At 39.5% G+C, this 27397-nt stretch overlaps 1 protein-coding gene across 8 annotated transcripts in view; it reads left to right on the forward strand.

Moving 5' to 3' along the window:
- phf14 (PHD finger protein 14) overlaps window positions 1–27397 on the forward strand; it is a 119755-nt gene that overhangs the window by 5823 nt on the left and 86535 nt on the right. For all 8 annotated transcript variants that reach the window (XR_004101393.2, XM_031278609.2, XM_031278608.2 and 5 more), the window contains exons 3-8: window positions 1–26; window positions 3462–3594; window positions 19921–20080; window positions 20883–20994; window positions 23729–23866; window positions 25579–25725. The exon at window positions 1–26 is cut by the window's left edge and continues 762 nt beyond it. Coding sequence is in view for 7 of the 8 variants with exons in the window: in XM_031278609.2 (XP_031134469.1) it covers window positions 1–26; window positions 3462–3594; window positions 19921–20080; window positions 20883–20994; window positions 23729–23866; window positions 25579–25725 (716 nt within the window). In the remaining variant the exon portion in view is untranslated. The remainder of the gene's footprint in view (window positions 27–3461; window positions 3595–19920; window positions 20081–20882; window positions 20995–23728; window positions 23867–25578; window positions 25726–27397) is intronic.

The following is a 27397-nucleotide window of genomic DNA, read 5'->3' on the forward strand; positions in this document are numbered from 1 at the left end:
GCATGTCCCAGGGAAAGGGCAATGAGGTGAGCGCAGTGGTGGAACAAGTATTCAGATATGTAAAAATACTTGGTTATAGGGCTGCACAATTAATCGCAATTTTATTGAAATCGCAATATGAACTAGTGCAATATCCAAATCGCAGGGGGGCGCAATATTTGTTAAAGGCAAAATATGTTTCAAACCTTTCTAAAAGGAAGTATTGGGGTGCTGCAGAGACACCCCAGCCTACAGATCCTAGATCCTATCCTACAGACTAAAGAAAAGATCTTTGTTTGCTGCAGATCCTCGCAAAAAAAATCACACTTCAATCTTTTTTTTTTTTTTTTTTTTTTTTTTAAATATATATATTTTTCAATGAGAATAATGATAAAAAAGTGATCATTCCCACCAATGTCGTGAATCATATCGCAATCGCAATATTAGTCAAAATAATCGCAATTAGATATTTTCCTAATATCGTGTAGCCCTACTCTGTTACAAGTAAAAGTACTGCATTGAAAATGTTACTTAAGTAAAAGTATGTAAGTATCATCGGGGAAATGTACTTAAAGTATTAAAAGTAAAAGTACTCAATGCAGAAAAATTCCTCACGTTTTAGAAACTGGAAAGGATCCAAACAGTTAATCAGTCAATTAGCTAAGTGTTTAATCGGCCAATCATTTCAGCTGGACTTGTAGGCTTTTATATAGTTGACTTTAGAATCAAACATCAGATTTTATAAACTACATGTGTTTTGTGTGCAGAAATCTTAATGTATAAAATAACTATAGTAACTAAAGCTGTAATAGATGAATGTAGTGGAGTAAAAAGTACAATATTTCTCTCCTGAAATGTAGAGGAGTAGAAGTAGAAAGTGGCATGAAAAGAAAAGACTCCAAAGCATGCAGCTCCTCTTCTGAAAACTCTGGTTCGTAGAGCAATGCTTCTGGATCTTGACTGTCTGAGAAGTCATCCTCTTCGTTTCTCACAAAATCTGTTATATATGTATATACAACATATACATACATATATATATATATATATGTTGACGGAAGTTGGGGGGTTTCAGGTGCTGCATGATATCTCTGCGCCCAATGGGTGGTGATGGTGCAGTGGATATGACACATGCCTTTGGTGTGGGAGATCAGGGTTCGATTCCCACTGTGATACATCAACCAATGTGTCCCTGAGCAAGACACTTAACCCCTAGTTGCTCCAGAGGCGTGCAACCTCTGACATATATAGCAATTGTAAGTCGCTTTGGATAAAAGGGTCAGCTAAATGACATGTAATGTAATGTAATGTAAAGTAGCAGTGCTTCGGCTGTGCTTCCACCCAATATAGTCCCAAATCAGTATCTGCCTAAGAAGTCGTCTAGTCTTAATCTGCATTGCTATTTGTACCCGTTGTGAATACGCAGGCCACAAGAAGTAATTAGGTTGTTTTTTGTTGTTGTTGGCTCACTTTTACTCGCGACATGCTAACCGGCAACAAAGGATTCCATTCACTACGCTAAGCTAAGCTAGCGGCGGTGCTGCTGGACTAAGACAATTCATGCACTGAGACAAAAATGCTTTTGCCCACCTATATAAATATAGAGGAGATGATGAATAACCCTATTTCAACAAACTGTGGCATATTCCTTTAACGTTCAGATCTGCGGTGCTCTCTTTTGAGAATCTGTACCCAAAAGAAAGAATTGCTTTTGGTTCCATGACGTCACCCCACCTGTGCATTAACCAGGTCAGAATGCCTTTAGCTATCTGTCTACTGAACACATTTTTCGCATATTGTAATCAAATCATGTTCTTTCACAACTTGTTTGTTTAGTATATCATTATCTGTTCTATCGAGATATCAGCCAGAGTACAGGCTGAAACACAACACAAAAGAGCCACAGACTTTCAACACAGCCCACATTAGAGTTCTAGCTAATATCTCCTTATTAGGGCTGCAACCATCAGTCAATTAATCGATTAGTCGATTGACAGAAAAAGTATAATACGTTCAATCAATTACTTGTATAATGTAAAGCATTTTGGATTCCACACCATAGATGGAAAAATAGTGGAAAAAGCTGAGGCAGTTTGCTGACTTGAAATGCAACTGCTTTACGGTGACATTTGCTCGTGAGGCTGCGAGGCACCGCAGCTGAATAGAACAACGTTCATTCTACAGTGTAAGAAAGTCAGTGAAATTCACACAATATAGTTGAAAAGTGTTAGTGGTTGCTAAATTATAGTATATATATATATATATATATATATATATATATATATATATATATATATATATATATATATATATATATTAGTGGTGTCAACAATAATCGATTCGGCAATGCATTGCACGATTCAGCATCGATGCGGCAAAGTGCCATAATCGATTATGTCACTAAAACCTGCCACACTAAAATCAAACACGCTGGCAATACAACTAACTTCAGGAACCATGTTGATCGTTGATATCCAGAGTTGGCTTCAACAACAACAAATCATCACTCATTCAAAGCACTGAAAGCAGTGATTTATGTTTTCTTTTTCAGGTTTGAAAATGCCATATCCAATACCCTGTACCATTCAATTTTATTTTATTTAATGGCATTTATGTCAAAGATACAGGAGAGTGAAAATACACACATAGCAGCCAATAAAATATGTTGTTCAATATCTGACTGCTTGTATTGCCTCATGACTGATGAAAAATTTGCCTTGTTGTGTGCAGTAGAATTTTGATGCATCGCAATGCATCGTAGAATCAAATTGAATCGTTACCTGGTGAATCGTAATCGAATTGTGAGGGCAGTGCCAATGCACACCCCTTATATATATATATATATATATATATATATATATATATATATATATATATATATATATATATATATATATATATATATATATAGTTGGCAAAAGTCGGCATTGAATGCTTGATCAAATTCTTAGTCTTGTTTACTTATTCTCTGATTATGATAGTGCCTGATTTAAGTCATAATTGTGTGAACAAGCACCTTACATATTATATATTATACAATAAAGATTATTTATTCTTTGTTTTTTTTGGACAAACTTCTTGTGGATCCTACTTTGTGCTAATAGTCAAACGGGTCCGTGAGAGAACTGCTACTCTATTGAGCTACTGATTGTCAAATTAAATGCATTCTTCCATGTTATACTAGTTATGTAACCCACTGCCGATGAATAAGGTATGTGGCCTGCACATTGGCTACTTTGTATGGCAATCCATAATACCAAACAACAATATGAGTCACAAAGTCACCATATAATCCAATGAGAGGTTTAGATGGTATCGGAGTGATTCCCGGAGAATTCCTGCCTTTGTTGTAATCGACTTAGCACAGTGTCCATGAGCATTGTACATGGGATTTACTAACTGTCAGTTATCGGATCTGTGGTCAGATCAGAGGGATGGGATGTCGATAAGTGGCTTAACGGTGTCTCTGTTTCCTCATCCCCCAGGATGCCTTGCTGGACCGATCCCAAACCTGGAGCACTCAGCACATCCTCATCTGCTGCGTCTGTCTGGGAGACAACAGCGAGGATGCAGATGAGATCATCCAGTGTGACAACTGTGGGGTGACCGTGCACGAAGGTAAGCTGCAGAGTTAAGGCTCATTTATGCTTCTGCAGAGGCTCCACGCAGAGCTTTCTCCGTAGCCAACGTAAATGGCCTGAAAATACTTGTGCGTTGGTGTGTGCATCGATTTCTTTAAGAGAATAGCAGGGCCAGCATGTGTGTGTGTGGGGAGTGTGTGGTAGAGCGAATGAGAGAGTGACAGTAATTGGCTTCGGAGCGAGTACCGACTCTAGAGTCATAGTGAGAGAAACAAAGTGTCTCCTCTGTTCTTTCTGACCACGGTGGGAAATCTGGAGCAATAGAAGTTAACCCTCTCCTTGATTTCATCTTGTTTATGGAGAAGGAGAACCAGGAAATGAGTCGGGGGAAATATAGTCTTGCATTGCCAGACCTTCCTACATAGCGCTGCGGAGGAGAGTCTAGCTAGTAGACTTGTTTTTGGCGGCCTGTCTTAGTCTAGTCTTTGTGTCAAGCTGTCATTTTAGTTTTTATTAGTTTTAGTCACGTTCATACTCTTTTTAGTCTACTCAAGTTTCAGTCGACTAAAAGTCTGAGCATTTTAGTCTTATTTTAGGCAGAATTATCCATGACTATTTTAGTCTAGTTTTAGTCGACGAAAACTGATGACATTTCAGTCTAGTTTTAGTCAATGAAAATTGTATTTTAGTCTCTTTTTATTTTAGTGAATATAGTATAAGTACCTAGTAGTATTCAAAGTCATGTTGTTGAAGCCACATTCAGTTCAGTGTGATTGCTATGTGAATGACAAAACTAGCTCCAGTATTTGGCCAACAAGGGATGCTTAGTACACATGGAGTCAGTCAGGTAGGAACTAAGAACCCACTTTACACTCTCTCACACAAACAAATACACACACACACACACACACACACACACACACACACACACACACACACACACACACTAGTCACACATGTTAACCCACTTTACACTCTCTCACAAACAAATATGTACACACACACGGTAGTCACACACGCTTGTCTCAGTCGTTTTCAGCTCCAGTGGCTAATGTCTAAAGGTAACGTTAAAATGAGACACATTAACCACAGCCTCATGAGCTGGCATGAGCTTTCTAAAATAGAAAGTAACGTTACGTTAACGTCTTGACTTACCTCAATTTCATTATGGAATGCCTTGAGATGTCTCTTAATGTTCGTGGTGTTTTTTCCTTTGACGTTGTGGCAGAATTTCTCCCCATCTTTTTCCACAACACATTCCGTTTTCTTTTCCACTTCTATGTAATGAAAGTTTTTCCAAATGTCGTTTCTTCTTTTTCTCCCAAAGAGGAACCCCGACTGGCCGGCCATCGGTCCCTTTCTCTATGTCAGACTTAATTTTGTTTGTTGTCGTTTAACTCACTGCATCTTCTAAATAGTAACGCGAGTGGGGGCTTGATGAAGTGACGTTGCCTGCGTCTGCACAGTGAGACCTGATGCAGCCCCTGAAGTGAGACACAAGAAACAGAAATACTGCAAAATAATAATAATAACGCGACTAAACAAGACAAAATAACGTTATAACATTTTGTCTCGTTTTGGTCAATGAAAATTAAGACATTTTAGCATAGTTTTTATTTTGTAAACCACATTTAGTCTCATTTTTATTTGTCAACAATATTGCATTATACATTTAATTATAGTCATCGTCACATGACCAGCATTTATGTCTCGTCTCGTTTTCGTCACGGGGTAAAGGTTCGTTGATGAAAGCAACACTACTGGCTAGTCCTCACAGCATTCCGGGATGTGAGAAGAACGTGCTCTGGTTTATTGGCATTTCTTTAAACCAATCACAATCGTCTTGGGCGGCGCTAAGTTCCGACTGGAGCCATGGTGCCTCTGCCAAATAGTCTCAGGAAGGAACTTGTTTTGGTGGAACATGTGTACATTCAAAAGTAGTTTTAGTCGTGCAACAGAAAACTCGGATTGGACAGATAGTCTAGCTAGCTGTCTGGATTTACCCTGCAGAGATCTGAGGAGCAGTTAACCATAGTCCTCAGAAATCCACCGGAGGTTAGAACGCCAACACAAAGAAAGAGGAAGGTGACGGACATGCGGTCGTAAAGAGGGACATCCAGGGGAATTTCCGGCGGCACCAGAGCAATCCAGGAAGTGGAATGTCGTGGATATAGACTAGGGGAAATGCAACGCTACCAAGCCAAGCGTGCATCACCGTGACGTGTAGTTAAATCTTTTGAGAGGTGCACCTCAGACTATGACGTAGGGTCCAGCCTAGGGTCTGTGTCTCCACGTACCTACGTATGTACCCACGTACGTACCCATGGCATTGATTTAACGCAGAAGCAGAAATCACATTTTAGTCCAATATACAAGTGTGTTGATATGCAGAGCTGCTAAAGACTCATGCCTAAAATCAGTTAGGCAACAGACCAGGTATTTGTCTCGACTACTTCATAAAATGACTGCTTAGAAACAAGATCAATGACTCTGTGAGTCATCTCTTTTGGATTGGTGCTGTCCATAGTTAAGGCTGACCATGCAAGGTGGATCAATGGGACACCAGTAATTTTCCATTCATTTATTTCCCCTTGTTGTACTGATTTGAGAGCATCAGACAAATCAAGACAGGCTGAGAAGAGCTGCTCTTTTTAATTTGGACCGAAAACGTTCTAGCATAATCATTTAGCTCATATAGATATCCGCCCAGCATGTGCCATTGAACAAAAAGTTTAGTGGTTTTTAATTTGAACAAGAATATTAATTAGAAGTGCTGAAATGACTAATCGATTTGTCTCTTAACAAAAATTGATTTGCTATAAGTTAATTAAGTCTTTTATCAGACAAAATTGCCAGACGTTTACTTATTACAGCCTCTCAAATGTGAAGTTTTGCTGCTTTGTAAATTGAACATTTTGGGGTTTTGGTTCAGGGACATGCAGAGGATGTTAGAGCAACATGGGCCTAAATTCATAAAAAAGACAATTTTTCAATCATCACAGCCTTCCTTCGCTTTGTTTTTATTATATATGTTAAAAGTCTGGATAATATATGTTGTTTGTATACAGTGCTGCTCATAAGTATTCATACCCATGCTCAAGTTGACTAAAAAGAGGAATAAAAAAATCATCTTTTGGAAATAGATTTTAATGCCTTAATTAAAACAATTAGGAAAAATCCGACCTTTTAAAGACACCAATTTTTTTTGTTCTTCCTTAAAATACAGGGGCCATAATTATACATACCCCTATGTTAAATTCCCATAGAGGAAGGCAGATTTTTATTAGCTGGTTTGATTTGCATTGATATGGATCTTAGCTCAGTGAGCTATTAGGCTAACTGAAATAAAACCATGCCAATCTCTAGGTATGGTGAAGGGTATGTGATGATGTGGGGACCAAGGGAACTTTATCAGGATGCATTATATCCTGGATCCATGAAATAACTGGCCTTTTAAAAATAAAACTCTGCCTTCCTCTATGGGAATTTAACATAGGGGTATGTATAATTATGGCCCCTGTATTTAAGGAACAATATTTATTTATTTACAATACATTATTCATTCACAAAAAGAATTGGTGTCCTTAAAAGGTCAGATTTTTCCTCATTTCTTTAATTAAGGCATTAAGATTAATTTCCAAAAGATGATTTTTTTATTCCTCCTTTTAGTCAACTTTAGCATGGGTATGAATACTTAAGAGCAGCACTGTATGTTGTTTGTATACCTGGAGTGGTAACAAAAATAATTTCCCCCTGGGATTATTAAAGTATTTCTGATTCTGATTCTGATTCTTGACCTTGCATGTTTTAGGTCTGTAGGCCATTGCTCTGTAGCAAGTCGAGAACTGTTTTCCCTGTCTCCGCACCTGTTCTTGACACATTACAGACCTGGAGGAAGCGCTTTTTGACATCCAATTCAGACACAAATTACAACAAAGGAGACCTGCTCGCTATGAGAAACAGCCGTGGTTTCATCTGAGTATCAAATATATTTTTGTACATTTTTCCCCCCAGTTGTTTACCCCAGCCACTCTGCAAGATGAATATCTATGAGCACACCCTACAACAATCCAGTAGAATGTGGTGCAATGAGGCCGTTCTTTTAAGTTCAGTGGATGGGACACAAGAACTCACCATATTCCACTCATTCCCACATTACAAGCATGAGGTATCACTGCTAACAATGATAACCAATTTTACACATTTCGTGCTGCTAAATAGTTCCAGCATAGATAGACCCCACTTGCCAAATAGAGTAAAGCGATTCCTAAAGCGTATCAATATTAAAACAAAAATGAACAGTAGATTTATATTAGGGCTGCAACTAACGATTATTTTAATAATCGATTAATCTGTTGATTATTTTTTCGATTAATCGATGAATCGGATAAAAAAAACAAAAAAACATTAATTTACATCAACTCAATACATACTTACATACTTGTTGTTTTAGTTAATAGTTGTGTAAAGGTAAGTAACCCAAAGAGCAGATACAGACAACACACACACACACACACACACACACACACACACACACACACACACACACGTTCACTTGAAGCTTAGTCATTAAATTATTACCATCATTGTAGTAAGTGCAAGTTAAGTTCATTTGTACACCACATTTAAACACAGCTTAAGATGACCAAGTGCTATAAAAGAACTTTAAAATGAAATTAAAAAGTACAACACACACAAATATATAAGTCAACAATAAGTGATATGGGACAAAGCACAGAATATATATATGACAATAGATTGAAAAATGAATGGGCCAAAAAAGGCGAGTGAATAAAAACGTGTCTTTAGTCCTGCTTTACTACTGTTATTAGGGAGCTAACGCTAGCTTGTCATGCTAGTCAGCTGGATAACGAGTAAACACCACACCAGCACCAGAAGAGGGACGTTACGTTCCTCACTTCAAAACGGAACAAAAGTAGGATTGTGTAGTGACTTTACCCTGCTGTTGAACTCCCTTCCTCCTCATCAAGGACTCCAACATGTTTACGTTTTAGGTGCTGAATCATCACCGTGATGCGCCTGTGCCATGACGTGTCGCTTTTGCTTATCTTGCAATTAACACGTTTTTGATTTATTTAGTGTGAAATCTCCCACACCTTGGATGACTTAGGTCAGACTGATTTCTCTGCCTCCGCCATGTGTTTCAGAACAACGTTAAGGGTCTCTCCGGTCTCTCTCCGTATTTCCTCTACCCCCGCTCTGCTCTTTTTTCTTTTCTTTCGCTCTGCGCCGCTCCGCACGGCACTCAACTCAATTGCTTTTATCTCCGCGACTGAGTGGCATGTCGCGCGACACAACGAATCGATAATGAAATTCGTTGCCAACTTTTTTAATAATCGAATTTTATCGATTCGTTGTTGCAGCCCTAATTTATATTTGACACATACCTGACGTCTGCCTTAAAGTAACTCATCACACTGACTGACTCACTGCCGAGTGCCACATGCGTGCAATTTTGCCTGCATGCGTTTTTCACCTTCGAAAAGCTATGTGTCCACACAATGCTTGCCGCCGCGCCAAGAGGGAGGGAAGGTAGTGGGTATTGTTACAACTACAGTTGCAACGGTGAGATTTTCATAGTGTGAAAACCGTCACAGAAAATAGCACGGTTTCACGGTATACTGTATTACACAGTTATTATTATTATTATTATTATTATTATTAGGTCAGTTACAATGACCTTTCAAGGAATGAAAGTGGGTCACATAATCAGCTACCATGTTCATATATGTAATCACACATAATTAGGGTTGCAGCTATTGATTATTTTAGTAGTCGAGTATTCTACAATTGTTTCATTGATTAATCGAGTAATCGGATAACATATACTTTTGTTTTATTAAAGACCCCTTCCTTGCTATTTTCTCTCTCTTCTTCCATTTTGCAATCCAGGTCTTAAATGTATCTTGTTGGTTTAGTTGGTTGATATTTTCTTCCTCTGAGACATGTTTAATCTCCCTGAAAAGACACAGATGGGAGATTAAGTGGTTTGCAGTAGAAGCCAGTTCCTACCTTTCCAACCCATGAATGGTCTGGGGCAGTAAAATATAGAACTTAGTTCTAGCAATAGGACTTGAGTTCCTGTGTATTTGGATGGATATATCCATAGTGCTAATGGAGGTTTAATCTATGACATATGGTCTAATCCTTAATTATGCATCAAAGTACATCATCTCCCAGGATTTTTGTTCTCATTCCTTAGTTAAGACATGTCTAGTGGTTAATGGCAAGATCTATATAAAAAAATGTATTTCCACTTTCAATAATACTAATTAATTGAAATGTCACCAGTCATGTCAACATGAAGGAATATATCCAAGAATCGCCCCGGTAGGTTAGTGAAGTGGTTTGTGTACCTTGGAGCTGTGTTGTCAGGGGCAATAACTCCTGGTAGATTCCATAGACTGTATATAAAGATGGAGGATGCCATTGGCGATTTTAGACCCTTTTTAAATTTCATCTCAGCCCAGCTAAAAAATTATAATAAAAACAATTTTTTATTATTTTGCTGGAGCTGCTACCCCCGCGACCCGTTACCGGATAAGCGGAAGAAGATGGACGGATGGACAATTTTTTATATTTTATTTTTTTTAATCAATTTTAGTGCTTCAAGTTAGAGTTTGTGAACTTGTCTGTTAGTGACAGAGGACAAACTATTACAGGTTCATAGGGTTTGAAACAGGGTTAATATCCTGTGTGACCGTCGCCGATGCTATGCACCTGTAACTCAGTCAAGGAAAGGGTTAACAGAACCGTAGTGTTAGCCAATCGGAGGAGGTTGTGCCAGACTTCCACCTTTGGCTGAGTCTCCATCTGATCTGTCAGAGGGAGAGAGAAGAAGTTGTTCATTTCATGGATCAGATTAGAACCCAAATTGAAACGTAAGCAACTAAAATTGCTGAATGTTAGAACATTGTATCAAATTGGTCTTTATTACTGTGACTTATAAAGTGTCTGGTTTAGTTCCATCATAGTGTTAATAGTATAAAAAAAAACGTTAGCTGACGTTGTTGTTCAGTAGCTAGCTCAGAGATTATCGGCTATTGAAATTACTGATTTAGCAGGGGGGGTTTAACACTTTTGCAAGGCACTGTATCCGTGTCACATTCTCATTTGGGGGTGAGTCCCCCTAAAGGTCTGATTCTAGACTCGCCCCTGAAGGACGCGTCTCTACTTCATCCCACTGTACAAAAGTGAAGCCAAAATATCCCGGATATGGGCGCTGCCATCTTGTTACTTGGAGCCAGAGTCTGCGCAGTAGTGATTGGGTGGTGGAGCCGCAGTATCAAAATCCTGCCCATACATCTGCTGGACCAATTGCGAGTCAATTCTAGCTGTCAATCATGACATTTTACCCTGTTTTTATAGCATCAAATAACTAATAAAAACCAAACTTTAAGAAAAGTGAACCCTTCAACAAACATCAGTATGATCAGAACTACCTCAACAGACAGAAACCATCTTTGGGAAAAATGTATTTGACATGCACTTTGATTTAGTTTGGCCCATGTCTCATGGAGGGGGCAGGTTTATGATGTATACTGCAGCCAGCCACCAGAGGGCCATCCAGATGTATTGGTTTAGCTTATATAGTCGATGCATCAACCCCTGCTAGAGTCACCCAAGGAAAAAAATCTGTTGAGAGTAAGAGCAATTCAGGAGGAATATCTTAAAATAGAAAAGAGAGAACAAGATGACATATTTAAGGAGGATTCTGTTTATTCATTATCACTGTAACCTTCACATTATGTATTAGTGATACAGTATAATTAATGACTTACCGATGAATGCAGATGGTGGTATGGGCTCTGTTTACTAGAATTCTGTGAAAATAGACAAGTCTGTGTTTTCAAAGAAAATCTCTCTTTATTCCTCAAAATTAGGTTTGGAGTACCTCAAGGCTACATTTTGGGCCCTATTTTATTTTTATTTATTTTATTTTATTGGTTTATTTGATAGGGAACATGCATATTTATGAACATTGTTGTATAAAAACACCATGTAAATATTAGGGATGTCCAGATCTGATCACGTGATCGGAAATCGGGCCCGATCACGTGGTTTCAGACTCGATCGGAATCGGACGTTACCTCCCGATCAGGACTCGGATATATATGTATATATATTCTCATTATTTTTTAACACATCTATAGTTATGCGGTGGCACAGAGTTAGACCCTTTTGACTCCACACAAACAACAACGCGTGCGGCATGACATCACTTTGTTGCAAAGACGCTATTGGTTAAATGCCGGCAAAGTAGAACATGGAAGCAGCTTGAAGCGGAAAGCGTGAGTATGTCTGCGGTCTGGAGGGATTATAAAGTTGATGACAACAACATTGCCATAGCAAACTGTGAGATATGTAACAGAAGTGCTCTGTTTGTTAAGAGTTGTTGAATGTTAAAATAAGGTGAATTAAATAAAAAATAAGGAACATCCTGAATCTGTTTTTTCGCTCTTCTTTATTCTTTTTTTATATATTATAGAAGTATCGAATCGGGACTCGGTATTGGTAGATACTCAAAATCAAATGACTCGGACTCGGACTCGAGGGCAAAAAAACCTGATCGGGACATCCCTAGTAAATATGCCAGAATTAGTAAAAATAACTACTTTTCATCTGCAGTCCCTACGCAGGTAACATAGGACTAACATAGAGACAGCCAGCAGTCATACAGCACTCATTCACTATACATTAAAAGGTAACATAATGGTGACATATACATTGACAAAACAATACTATTGTCCACTGGGAGCAATGTATGCTCCCAGTGGACAATAGTACTCTGTAGACTAAATAATGAATGGATCAACAGAAAAATAATTGATAAAATAATCCTGCCCTGCATTAAAGAATCTGTATATTGACAGCTTTATTTGAGTACTTGCGAGCTGGATAAAAGTGATCATCCTGATGCTGGAGATAATATCATGTACTCATGACATGTTGACTCATTTTAGAGATCACAAGGTACCTTGTTCAAGGTTAAGACATGGTCAAACAATGAAGGACTTTGAGGCAGAAATGAGAGATGAGCTGTCAGTATCTGGAGCTCACACAAGTCAGTCTTGCTGCTTGACTTCACCGCTTCTCTTTGTTCTCTTGCTGCACCACTGTCCGGACACCATCACTCCCCCTCAGACGAGAAGAGAGGCTGACATGAAAGGTGTTGCACACAAGACCTGGCTAAGAGATCAAAAGCAGGAACAAGTACAAGTCCACAAAGCAAGCGTCTACACAGAGCACATAGAGGAGTTCTGTTCTTACCAGACTGCCTTTTGATTATCAGACTCTCGCCAGTCATACTGACAGACATCATTACCATACCAGAAGTCCCTTTGCTTTAATTTGCCTTTGACTGTAAATGCCAAAGATGGCCCTTTTGTCACATGTGTTAAGATTCTGGTTTTCTTTTATTCAGTAGTCTGTGGATCCAGGCCCCTTATTTTGTTATCAAAGGGCAACAGATTTTCAATTTTCAATGATAGGTTACTGTAATGTTAATGATACCATCACTATCCAGCTGTCATCCTTTTCTCATCCAGTGATGTGAAAGTAATGTTGAATTTTATACTGAAATGTACTGTAAATATAATTTTCAAATTGTCCTTGACTCATAAATGCTGGCACCATATTTGTTCAGTTTTAATGCTAACAAAAGGAATCTATAACGAATCTATAAATTGCAGGAACGTCTGTCTGTCTGTCTGTCTGTTATGCGCATATCTCTTGAACCGTTGTTGAGGTTGAGTCCGATGGATTTCAAACTTGACAGGTGTCTTGCTATGGGCACGAGTAAGTGCAGTGCCAAGTTTGACGTTGTTTGGGATAGAAATGCAAAATATATCGTTAAATATATATTGGTAAAAGAAGCACACATTGGTTTTTGCCCTAGCAACTGGCCACTCCCCCTCTCGCACTGCACAGTGACTGAGCAGAGCGCAGGACCAGAGACAGAGGGTCGAAGAAAGCAGCGGAGCTTTGGCAGCTAAAATGTGAAATACACTCTCTCTCTCTCTCTCTCTCTCTCTCTCTCTCTCTCTCTCTCTCTCTCTCTCTCTCTCTCTCTCTCTCTCTCTCTCTGAATTAACAATTTGGATTCAGAATCAGAAAGGGTTTTATTGCCAAGTACGTTTTTTGTTTTGGTGTTGTTGGTGCACGTCACACATTCTCTAAATGGAATATTAAACAATATAAGTATAGGTATAAACAATATAAGTATAAGTATATGTACACAGTATGTATGTTACAAACTTTAAAACAAACGTTTGTTTAAATGCTTTAAGCAATTTTTTAATAAAACTGAAACTAAACTTAATGCACGCTCAAAAATATGAATAAATTAAAACAAAAATAGCTTCCTGAAGTTTTAACATGCTTACAGTTTGTTTTCAGGTGTTGCAGACTGCTTACAGAGCCGTAGCACAGCCAAAGTAGCGCGCTTTTTAATTAATTGAATGTATTGGTTATCGGTCAAATAAAACACAGATACAGATAATGTGCAAGTTGCCAAATATCGGCCCTGATAATCGGCCAAGCTGATAATTGTTCAATCCCTAATTACCTTTACTTAGTCTTCATGCACACATTATTTTCATATTCTCACTGCTGGATGCAGCCACAACTAGTTTTTTGTTGTAGTTCTTTCTATTAAATCTCAGTGCAGTTAAAAGTACTTCTCCTGGTTCAGTCAACTCTACCTTGCCCCTTCTTCTTTTTTCCTGCCAAGCTCGTCATTTCTGACAAGGATAATCTTTCCTTCAGGGATTATGAAGATATCCTGTAGTCATCACTTTTTGTCAGCTTAGCTCATATTAGCCAGCAACCCGTGGCTTAACGGTCTGAGCTTTGTATCTGAGTTCAAAAGGAACACCGAAGATTTGTGCCATGGTTCAGCCATAAGTCGGTTAAACCAGCATGGTGGTCTTTCACAACCCCCAGTTCCATGGTTCATAGCCCAATCAATGAAGATGAAGCCCACAACTATTCCAGTAATACCTTTATTTAAGAAAATAACAATGAGTGGAGCTATATTGGAGCTAGCAGGACTTACTCCTGTGCCTGCCACATGCTGTGGAGGGAAAATGGAGGTATAAATAGGCAGTAGTTCTGTTCACATTTTGGGTTGTTAGATTTTGAGTAGTTCTTCCGTTTTGAAGGTCAGGACAAATTCCAGCTGTGGCTTAATTTCCCCAGTGGAATAATCAGAAGCTTGATTGGTGTATTTTGCTCTTGAGTTGATCTCAAGAAGAAACCAGTGGCCTGTAAAAACTGAAGACACACACCACCAGCCTCTGAAGAGCAGAGTTCAAAATTAGTGATTCACCGTGACACACAACAAATGGTCTCGTAATCAGAAAAGGACATGCACCCACCAAACAAAGTGTAGAGCTGAATAAACAACTCCATCTGCCCCAGTGTTTGCTTTTCATGGGCGTCTGAATCCTCAGTGTGCCACACAGGGACGGGCATGCAGAACATTAAGCTTTCGATTTGTGAGTTTTTCCCATTGCTCAAAAAGCCCGAAGGCTGGTTGACTGAATTAGGAGTTAGAGTGTTATCTCCCCAACGGAGGCAGAGTACTGATTGCTGCCCTCATTGGTAGTGAAGAGCACGTCTGCCTGGTGTAATAGCTGCCATAGAAACCACATCAGCCAAGTAATTGTTTAGGCAACCTCAGAAAGTTAAGAAGACAACATTAAAATTCTTTCGCTTGGCTTCTTGTTGCTTCTCTGGGGCTACATTCTTTATCAAATGTTCAATTTGTGGTGCTGCAGTGTCACAGTAGATAGACAGCTTTGGACCAGAGCAGAGAAGGTCAATTTTTAACTTTTTGTCTTGGACTTGGTTCCCAGATTGTTAGAATAGCAAACCACAAGGTTACATGTACTCTACAATATAGTCAACAATGTTGACATGGTGTACAAAGGTGTCCACTAATTTGAATACTCTGAAGACAGGACATACAGCATAGCAATGCTAGTATGTCTACGGATGCTGATTGGTTTCAGTCTTGTTCCTACATTTTATAATAGCTGGCCAAGGAAAGCTCTGAGCAGCAAATGACAACAGCATTCCTTTTGTACTTTCGGTTAGAAACACAAAGGTGGAAGTCTAGCCACAAATAAAGGATCCAATGGAGACTATTTTTACTTTCCTATTGCCTTGGAACAATTGTAGAATACTCGACTACTAAAATAATCAATAGCTGCAGCCCTGAGTATGTGTGATTACATATATGAACATGGTAGCTGATTATGTGACCCACTTTTGCAGGCAAAATTGCACGCATGTGGCACTCGGCAGTGAGTCAGTCAGTGTGATGAGTTACTTTAAGGCAGACGTCAGGTATGTCATCATCATCATCTTCTTCCGCTTCAGCGGACGTCAGGTATGTGCCAAATATAAATCTACTGTTCATTTTTGTTTTAATATTGATACGCTTTAGGAATCGCTTTACTCTATTTGGCAAGTGGGGTCTATCTATGCTGGAACTATTTAGCAGCATGAAATGTGCAAAATTGGTTATCATTGTTAGCAGTGATACCTCATGCTTGTAATGTGGGAATGAGTGGAATATGGTGAGTTCTTGTGTCCCATCCACTGAACTTAAAAGAACAGCCTCATCGCACCACATTCTACTGGATTGTTGTAGGGTGTGCTCATCAAGGTTATTATAGTTTTGCATTTTTCATTAGTTTTTATTTTTATTTCGTTTTGACTTTTCAGTTTAGTTTTAATTAGTTTTTAAAGCGGGTATGCTAGTTTAGTTTAGTTTTTATTTTTTTTAAATGCTTAATTTTAGTTTAGTTTTTATTTTAGTCTTAATTTTAGTTTTTTTGTAATATGGGTTATTTGTCAGGGGATTCAAAAAGATCAGAAAAAGTATTGTGTAATAATAACTCAACAAAAACATCATACAGTTTTAGAAATATGTATTCACAATGTACATAAAATGTAGCCTACATATGGTCATAAATATGTAAACAGTCTACACAAGACGCCGCAGTAAGAGCAAAATGTGTAAGTGACGTGTTCCAGGAAAAAAACCTAAATAGCCAACAGACTAAAGAAGACATCAACAGGTGTTTTCAACTTTGGTTCGAGTAAAGTGGCGAACTTTTTGAAGTCAATCGAGTCACACAGTTGTGTAGACATCCCAGAATAATTCACATATTAACCCACGCTTCCTCCCACTTTTGGTGTTCCTGCGTATTTACTAACCAGCAGCCATCGGGTCGCCGGTGAAAGCCCTCCTGTAGTGTTCTCTGTCATGCTGTTGTCTCCATCCTGTATCCATACATCCATGCCCTGTACCCATACATCAATACCCTGTACCCATACATCCATGCCCTGTACCCATACATCCATGCCCTGTACCCATACATCCATGCCCTGTACCCATACATCAATACCCTGTACCCATACATCCATGCCCTGTACCCATACATCCATGCCCTGTACCCATACATCCATGCCCTGTATCCATACATCCATGCCCTGTATCCATACATCCATGCCCTGTACCCATACATCCATGCCCTGTATCCATACATCCATACCCTGTACCCATACATCCATGCCCTGTATCCATACATCAATACCCTGTATCCATACATCCATGCCCTGTATCCATACATCCATGCCCTGTATCCATACATCCATGCCCTGTACCCATACATCCATGCCCTGTATCCATACATCCATGCCCTGTATCCATACATCCATGCCCTGTATCCATACATCAATACCCTGTATCCATACATCAATACCCTGTATCCATACATCCATGCCCTGTATCCATACATCAATACCCTGTACCCATACATCAATACCCTGTATCCATACATCCATGCCCTGTATCCATACATCCATGCCCTGTACCCATACATCCATGCCCGTAACGTTACCGGGGTTAGCTTCTGTTTCAGGGTAAGGGGGCTTTACTGTCAAATTCATGTGATTTTTTTCCCTGTAATAAATTGTCCACATATTTTACCACCTTCCACTGCAAGGCGCTTTATCTGACACAGTCATAATCAAATAGCCGCTGCTTTCTTCTGACTTTCGGTAGCGCTATGATGCCAGGCCAGAGGCACGGAGCCACGGGCATGTTGTGTTCAATTTGACGTGGAATGTCGGAATTTCTGGATTCCCAGTCGGAAACTATACAGGTCTATGGGAAATGTCATGGTCGGAAAGATATAACGTTATTTGCTCTATGAAAGATCGACAAAGACGAAAACTAAGGACATTTACTCGATTATTTTATTTTAGTTAGTTTTGCAAACAGACATTACAGTTTTAGTTTAGTTATTGTTTTTTTGTAATGCCTCGTTTTTATTTTTATTTCAGTTAACGACAATGTTTTTTCCCACCTAGTTTTCGTTATTTCGTTCGTTTTCGTTAACGATTATAACCTTGGTGCTCATAGATATTCATCTTGGAGAGTGGCTGGGGTAAACAACTGGGGGGAAAAATAGCTCGAAAAAGATGCAAGAGCATGCAGACTCAGAGACTTAGATAATGTCAAAGACAAGAAAATGGATGAGAAGAGGCGTCAGGTTTCGCTCCTCTCAAATAGAACACAAAAATGATCTCATACCAGCCCTGGCCACATTATTTCTAGCTAAAGCACTTTAATGTTTATTATCTAAATTCCAGTTTATTACTACCTAGTTCTTATTTCTGTAGATGTGGCCATCATTTCTGGTCTTAATAACTTTGTACGTACCATGTTAATTGCTAGGAGCTTAGATTTGGAATGAGGCCACATTGCGAAAAAGTAGTGTGACGACGCAAGAAAGATGAGCAGTCAGATGGTTAGAGAGGTTGTAAAGGTTGTTAGCCTTAAGGTTAACTAATTTGGAAGGGAGACCGAAGGTGAAGGCTATTATTATTAATTTATTATTTGTTGAAATCATCCATCACAGTTTACCACTTCCTTTCGATCCACTTCCTACTTTATTTAGGGCAACTGTGGCTCAGGTTGGTAGAGCGGTCACCTACCAACTGGAAGGTTGGTGGTTCGATCCCTGGAGTCCCATGTCGAAGTGTCCTTGGGCAAGACACTGAAACCTGAATTGCCAATTGGTGTGTGAATGTTTATCTGATGAGCATGGCAGTACGGCAGCCTCGGCCACAGTGTATGAATGGTGAATGGTTCCTGTACTATGGAAAAGCGCTTTGAGTAGTTAAGACTAGAAAAGCACTGTATAAATACAGTCCATTTACATCTTTGACCTACCGTACTTTCCGTAGTTGTGTGCACTTTATTGTACATTGTCAGTTTTACCTCCAAATAAAGTGTTTTTGATATTCTAGATAAACCCTAAGCTTGTTTACAACCTCCTTTCCCTGTCAAACTTCATTTTATCCATATCATTGTATTCACAAATGTCAGAAAATTAACCTGGTGAGCACTGTGCAATATAAAATGACAATATAAAATATAATATAAAATGACCAAACACCCTATGACAATCAGTGTGGTGTCATCCTGTGTGGTGCACGGTACTTCCAAAACAGACTATATTATCACCTATATTATGATCTGCCAATCAATCCAAGGACCTACACAACAATACTTTACAATTAAACATCCTGTATTCTGTTTCCCCCAGTGTTTTGTAAGCTTGGTGGCCCACTGGGCCTAAGTTGTCCCCCAACAGGCCTAAGCCACTGGGAATTATTTTTTAATGTATTTTAAGATGTTTTTTAAAACTACAGTTTTTTTGCTGCTCTGTTAGAAACTTAGACAGTCATATTTCAAATGACTTATTGTAGGGCCCTATGGAATCTGTCTTATAGCTTTTTTAAATTCTCAATTTTGCGATTCCGTCCATGTTATCACTGAAACTATTGGACTCTACATTTATGCTGCAATCAGTCTGTACTCGGCCCCAGCCGGTCCTGGTAAAAAAAAAAAGTGAGTTACATGAGATTGAGGAATTTGAAAGACCTGTGTTTACCAGGCAGATAGGGTCTAATAAGTTGCATTATGGGATATGTAGGATCCATTGTTTTTGGAGGTCAGAATAAGTCAAATACTAAATCATTGGCATAGCCCTTTAATTACTGCAAATTGCATTTAAATAGTAGCCTAAATGGAATGATCACAATATTATTTTGAAACAAAACATTTTGGAAGTACTAAACCTTACAGAATACATAACAGTAAATATGGGTTATTTTGTGACACCCCCAAAATGAGATTATGAGGTTTTTAATGGTTTCTTTGCTGTAGCCACTGAATGCTATGAACAGTCAGCTCATTGGCCTGTATTTCCTCTGCTTCTTAGAGGGCAGTGACAAACCATGATGCTCACTGTTTTTCCAGGGTGTTACGGCGTGGACGGCGAAAGCGACTCAATCATGAGCTCTGCCTCAGAGAATTCGACAGAGCCTTGGTTCTGTGACGCCTGTAAGAACGGAGTGACTCCCAGCTGTGAGCTGTGCCCCAACCAGGATGGCATCTTCAAAGAGACAGACGCCGGGAGGTGGGATACAGTAACACATTGACCCCGGTGATCAGTTGCCATTTACAGCGAGCCAGCGAGCGGAACGTGTTCAGAAACAAATATGACATGACCAATGACCCTAGCTGGTTGAAATGCTGAACATGATATATGTACAATCTAAATTGGACATATATTCAGTAGTGGAGAGAAAAGGGAAGTTGGGGAGAGAGAGAGAGAGAGAGAGAGAGAGAGAGAGAGAGAGAGAGAGAATGAAGGGAGGAGAAGAGATAGAGGAAGAAAAGGAGTGAGAGAAAAGAGTGTGTTATGTGAAGCGTGGAGACTTCAGCCACGTTATCGCTGATAGTGCTCCTCAGCCAGGCTGCACCCGAATTTACTACTTCACTAGAGCATGAAAAACACAGCAAATTAAACTGTGAAGCGGTTGCTTGCTAGAGATGGATATCTTTATATTGGACTTCGGATTCTCTTCCCTAAAGTCCGCATTTGAAATTATGTCACACCAAACCATAGCTAGAGTCTGGGGCTACATAAATCTATGAATCCATTTCTTTTTTAAGTGTCTGAGCAACTCACTGGAGCCAATTTCATGATATGAAGTTTCTTATTGTCTGCAGTAATTCACCACACTAAATACAAAAATAACCACAGCCATAGATTTTAATCAGTTTGATGGCATTGCTTGAACTAAGTGACCAGAAATCAATACAAACAATATTTCAGGGCATGATTTTCATACTAATATGTTGTGGTTTGTTCTGGTTTTCTTCAACAAACCAGCCAGCCAATCAGCCAATTTGTTTTTCTTGCTCTTCACTTTCAGATGGGTGCATGTGGTGTGTGCACTTTACGTTCCCGGTGTTGCATTTGGAGACATCGATAAACTGCGACCAGTGACGCTCACAGAGATGAATTATACAAAATACGGGGCCAAGGCAAGTACTCTTTTTACATATTGATGCAGGTTGGATTATAAATTCATGTTGATTTAGGTTTTACTCACATCTTTAACATCCTGCGGTTAGATGTTTTTCCTGATTTTTGGATAACCTGAATGTATATCCGTATATATTGATTATGTATTATTCCTGCGTAGTAATTATCCACAAGAACGAGAAAATGTAAATTTGCTAAAAGAAAAGAATTTGTTTATCTGTTTTTAATTATTGCTTGTAAGGCATATGTGTGAGAGTTGAACACAGATATAAAACAATAGATTTGACATGACGTCATAACTAATGGAATAACTGTCCACCATCTTACCTGGGTACTGTTGAAAATTGCCACACTGCAGCACCTGTTGCTTTACTAAAAGGACCAAAGTGTCTAGGGAGGCTGGCATCACTTCCCATATGTCAGTATAGAGTAGATGAGACATTTATCTTTTTACATATAGGTCAACTAAAATGGCAAAAAGGTCAGGGAACTACATAACTTTAAGGCTGATCGAGCAAACGCTGTTTGGAGTGGGTATCGTAGCAACGTTATCTGGTTTCCCTTGTTGAATGACGAATAGATTACCGCCCCCTGCTGGTATGGAGAGTTATTTCGTCTCACGCAGGCGCAGAACGTACGTGGTACTTGCCCGACGTGAGGCGACGCTACAGTGGGCCTTCGTCGCCGACGTGTGTCAGGGCCTTTAGCTACCAACGGACTAGCTGCGTTCTAAGTCAAAGTAACTGCTAGCGCTCAACAGCATTGATTTGTTAGCAAAACAGATCATTTATGACCAGCAAACATTGTTTTGTCAGCTACGCTAACTTAGCTCAAAGGTGAGGTTTAGTTAACCTTACAACAAAGTTATTATTATAACCCTAACGTTGACATTTGACCGCTAAGCAGCTGATTCCATGCCAATCAAGTGTAAACTTAGAACGTGTTAATAAAGAGCAGTGCTTGTCTTCACTCCTAAATCCTGTTTCATAATGTCTCAAGAACTATCCAGTGGCGTTACAATCTACACAGAGAGAGATTCCCAGGCAAATCAACCCAACAGTAACACGGAACACAAACGTTAACCGAGCACACAGTCAGCAGAGGGGTCGCATTTAACGTGATGTTTACCACATCTAAAGTTAGCAAACCCAAAATTAGCTGCCTTCTGCAATCAGTCATCGTATTTTAACATCACTTGTTGTCAGCTTACCTCGTGCCATTACACAATTTTCCTTTCAGTAAAGCAAATAAAACATAATCCGTGTCTTGATCAGGTAAAGTAAACGTTCCTTCCTGGAATGGTAAGTCAGAATTCCATGTCACATCTATTGTTTTATATCTATGGAGTTGAAGTTGAAGTGGATGCATTTGTTGAAGAGTCAGAGCACTGAAAGGGTTTAAAGTGTCAGTTGAAGTGCGAGGATTAAAAGGAGTTAAGGTGTCAGTTGAAGTGTTGGCAATCAAAGCAGTCAGACAGCAAGACAGCAATGAGCTGAAGTCTCAAGCCCCTGACAAACCAACCAGACGGCCGACCGTCGGCAGAAAAGGCAGTCGGACTGATCAGTCGGCTCCCCGAGGTCCAAAAAGTGCCTCAGAACACACCGAAGCGATGCCGACTTGAGCGTGTAATACATCTCCATAACAGCAGGCGGCGCTAATCTGTATTGTCGCCCAAAAAATGAAAACCGGCAGCTGATTGGACGAATGCGTCACGTGGGTCTTGCTGTTCCAGGATTTTTCAACCGGCCATAATGGCAGCTCGCTCAGAATACAATCTCATATTTTACAAAGATAGTTCACCGAAACATGTTTCTGAAAACATTTTAAGCAAGAAATAGGCCATGCAGTTGTCTGTTTTTTTGATCGACAAAGGTCAGTTTGAAAGATTTTTATCAGATTTTGAGAGGCTTAGTCACGCTCATCACGCTTGTCATTTCCGGGTTAGCACTCCACCAATCAGATTGGTCATGGAGTCCGACTGCCCGCCCTCAGACGCAACATGTCACCGAACAGACATAAGTCACTGACCTCGCCAGACTGTCCGATGGCCGATAATGGTCGGGTTGGTGTGTCACTGCCTTCAGGTGAAGGGAAAGTGCTAAAAGCGATTGAACTCACTAAATGCAGTTGAGCTCTTGTTTGAAGAATGAGATGAAGTTGAACCATCGGGTGAAGAGTAAAAGATGAAAACAGATGAACTGTCATTTCACCTTTGAAATGTCAGTTAAAGCGCTGGAGATAGTTGTGTTTGTATTGTTAAGTGTCAGTTTTGACAGTAGTCATGTCAGTAAATGTAGTAGCTAAAAGTAGTAAGTAACTGTAAGTAAGTAAGTTACACTTGATTTATGTAGCACTTTTAAAAACATGCAGTTACAAATATTCACACATGCGCAATACATATGAAGAAATAAATAAGAATAAACATGAGTTCCAAAAGTACAAATTCAATTTAAAATACCGCATAATGGAGGTGCAGGCCTTAACATGAAGGCTAACGTATAAAGGTGGGTTTTTAAAAGATGCTTAAAACAGTCCAGAGATTCAGCAGACCTGACAGATGGAGGGAGAAGATTCCAAGGGGTTGGACCTAAAATGCCAAAGGCACAATCACCTTTGGTCTTGTAGGAGATGTAAAGCAACCCATGTGGCGATGGGCTAACAGAATGTTACCGTGTGTTCACATTCTCCTTGCTGCAACATGACTTCTCCCCTGTTGTATTCTGTTGCATTTAGGAGTGCAGTTTCTGTGAGGACGCCCGTTTTGCCAGGACAGGTGTGTGCATCAGCTGTGATGCAGGAATGTGTCGCTCCTATTTCCATGTCACCTGTGCACAGAGGGAGGGGCTCCTGTCGGAGGCTGCAGCAGAGGAGGTAAATGCTTGGCATTTCTAAGGGGTGAAAAAAAAGAGGCAATTTTAGGTTCTATGCTACTCGGCGGCTACAAACCGAAGTGAAGCAATATTCAAGGAGTTGAAGTTTTAGAATGTAGAGACAAAACACCAAACGCAAGGAAAGACCAGCCTTGTGAGCTTTGCCTTACAGCTTATCTGTGTTCAGATCACATAGGACGGTTAAGATGAAGTATGGAAATATCATTCAAGTTTTTGGTAAAGTTATTGGTAAAATTACATTTAACTTCAGGGTAACACATCTAAAAATATGTTTTTTTGTAAATGGACTGTATTGATATAGTGCTTTTCTAGTCTTAATGACTACTTAAAGCACTTTAACATAGTACAGGAACCATTCAAACACATTCATACACTGTGGCCGAGGCTGCAGTGCAAGGTGCCACCTCCTCATCAGATAAACATTCACACACCAATAATGGAACAACATCGGGAGCAATTCGGGGTTCAGTGGACAGTGGCCCAAGGACACTTCGACATGAGACTGCAGGGCCAGGGATCGAACCACCAACCTTCCAATTGGTAGACGACCGCTCTACCACCTGATCCACCGCTCTACCACCTGACCCACAGCCAAAATAACGTTGTAGTATTGATTAATGGAAATGAGCTACAAACAGGGCAGAGCCGACAGAAACATTTAGAGTTCCAACAAGATCACGTGACACTGCTCATTCAGTCTGTATTCAGCTGTAGCATTAGCACTCGCACAAGTCAAGTCAGCTGTAATAGTTCACCATGCTAGCTGCCTAGCTAACTAAGTCAGCTGAGAATTGTTGCTGGTTCAGGGTTTTTCCTGGCTCAGAATGGGCTTTTTTTTTTTGGGGGCGGGGGGGGGCGCACAACAGTTAGCATGATCAGTCAGCATACAATAAACACAATGAATCTGTGATACCTTATTTGACAGAAATCTGTGCATTTTACTGTTATTGAAAAACAAAAATGTATATTATGCTCGAGTAAATGAAACAAAGTATATTAATATTTAAATAAATCACTGAGAGAGTCTGGTATACAGCATGATTCTGGAGATAAAACTGAGATTAGCTCTCAAGTTCATGTTCTGCTTCTTCAACAGTGTTTGGTAAATGTCTCTTAAACACATTTAGAGGATTTGAGTTGTCATTTTTATATCCAGTTCTTATCATTTTGGTGCTGGTGAATTTCCTTTAGGGCTGGCTAAAACCTCTTTGGGGGGTGCCAAAAATTCCTCTATGCAGGAAAAAACCCCGTGGTTTAAATTTTGGTGTGCCTAGCCATCAGATAGATACAACTACTTTTTATGTTGTGCTTTATAATCTTTCTTGTAGTTTCAACTTTTTTTCCTGTTTTTTGTTATTTACAAAGAAGTCGTTGTATATACCATCATGTAAAATGTCCATGTCATGTACCAAACATGTAAACCAAAGTGCAGAAATTATAATTGTATTATATTATTACTAGTTATTAATATTAATCACTTATGGATGGCATTAAGTATTTAATACAATGAATTCGGAAGGTCAGCAGCTGGGAAAAACGGCTTTCTGTATCTTTCCTCCTGTGACAGAGTGAGGAATGGAGCGGGCTGGGTTGTAAAAATGCCAATGTGGATAAAGCTGTAAACAATAATGTTCCCATTATTTACTAGTTATCACACCTGTTAATGCATGTGTGTGTTTTTGTTTCCTCCAGGATATTGCTGATCCATTTTTTGCGTACTGCAAACAGCATGCAGACCGTTTTGACAGGAAGTGGAAAAGGAAGAATTATCTGGCCCTCCAGTCCTACTGTAAAGTCTCTGTGCAGGAGAGAGAGAAACAGCTTACTCCTGAAGCTCAGGTAATGTTCATTCATTCAGATCAGCGGCAGCAGAACAACTGTTGAACATGTGCATGTGTGTTTATACCTCTATTCCATTCACCCTTTCTTTTTCTTAAGTTAAACAGCTATTTGTATATATTTCAATTTAATTCAATTTTATTTATAGTATCAAATCATAACAAGAGTTATCTCAAGACACTTTACAGATAGTGTAGGTCTAGACCACACTCTATAATTTACAAAGACCCAACAATATTAGTAATTCCCCCAAGAGCAAGCATTTAGTGCGACAGTGGTGAGGAAAACTTCCTTTTAGGGAGAAACCTCAGACATACCCAGGCTCTTGGTAGGCGGTGTCTGACGGTGCCGGTAGGGGGGGCAATAACAGTGGCAATAATAGTCACAATAAAGATAATGGAACTATGACCAGAAATAGTAGTTGTAGTAGTTCATGGCATAGCAGGGCACTGCAGGGCGTAGCAGGACGTTCTTTATTGTTTATATCATATTCATGTTTAATATGTTTGTTATGTATGCACCAACCATCAAGGCAAATTCCTCGTAAGTGTAACTTAAGCGTGATTTATGTTTCTGTGTTTAATCTATGCTGTGGCAACGTACGTAGGTACGTGGAGACACGGACCCTGCGCTGTAGCCTGGCGTGCGCCTCCTGAAAAATGTAACTACACATCGCGGTGAGAGTATACTATTGCGCGGTGAGGCACATCGCTCGGCCGTGGCTTGGTAACGTTGCATTTCCCCCGACTCATTTCCTGGTTCTCTTTCTCCATCAACAACATGACATCAAGGAGAGGGTTAACTTCTCCTGCTCCAGATTTCCCACCAGGTCAGAAAGAACAGGGGAGACACTTTGTTTCTCTCACTATGACTCTAGAGTCGGGACTTGCTCCGAAGCTAATCACCATCACTCTCTAAGTCACTCTACCACACACACACACACACACACACACACACACACACACACACCAGGCCGGCCCTGCTATTCTGTTAAAGAGATCAACACACACCAGCACACAAGTATAAACTTCAGGCCAGTTACGTAGGCTACGGAGAACACTCTGTGTGGAGCCTCTGCAGAAGCATAAATCACGCTTTACTGTGGCAAATAAACCTTTTTCTGATTCTGATTCCGATCCAAATCCAAATGCTCACGTGACTTGACAGGGAGAAAGAGATGAGACTAGGTCTGGGATCACAATTAGGTTTAGGGCAGGAGGAAAATGAGTTTAGTGGTATGCAGTTGTTAGAGAAGTCGTAATTTTATCGTCATCAACTGGTGCAATTAACACATTGTGAAAGGCTGCGACATATCACGATAGACACTCAGAGATTTGTTGTGTTAGTTGAAAGAAAATATCAGAACATTTTAAAATGTAACTCATTCTTTTTTTTAATGGTGCCTTTTTATATTTAATTCCATGTTCAATTTGTTCAATAAAAGAATGTTTGAAATGATAGCCTTTCATTTGTTTTATTGTATTTTAGCAGAATACTGAAAGCAGCAGAAAAGCAGCACTGAGTACATTTTAATATCTGTTTGTTTATGGCAAGTTATATTGTTATCGCTATATTCAACAATGTTATCGCATATTGCATATTTTCCTCACATCATGCAGCCCTAATTTACATGATATGCAGGTATTAGTATTTATTTGTTGACTGTGTGGAG

Source organism: Sander lucioperca, chromosome 16, assembly GCF_008315115.2.
Source record: "Sander lucioperca isolate FBNREF2018 chromosome 16, SLUC_FBN_1.2, whole genome shotgun sequence".
In the NCBI taxonomy this organism is placed as follows: domain Eukaryota; kingdom Metazoa; phylum Chordata; class Actinopteri; order Perciformes; family Percidae; genus Sander; species Sander lucioperca.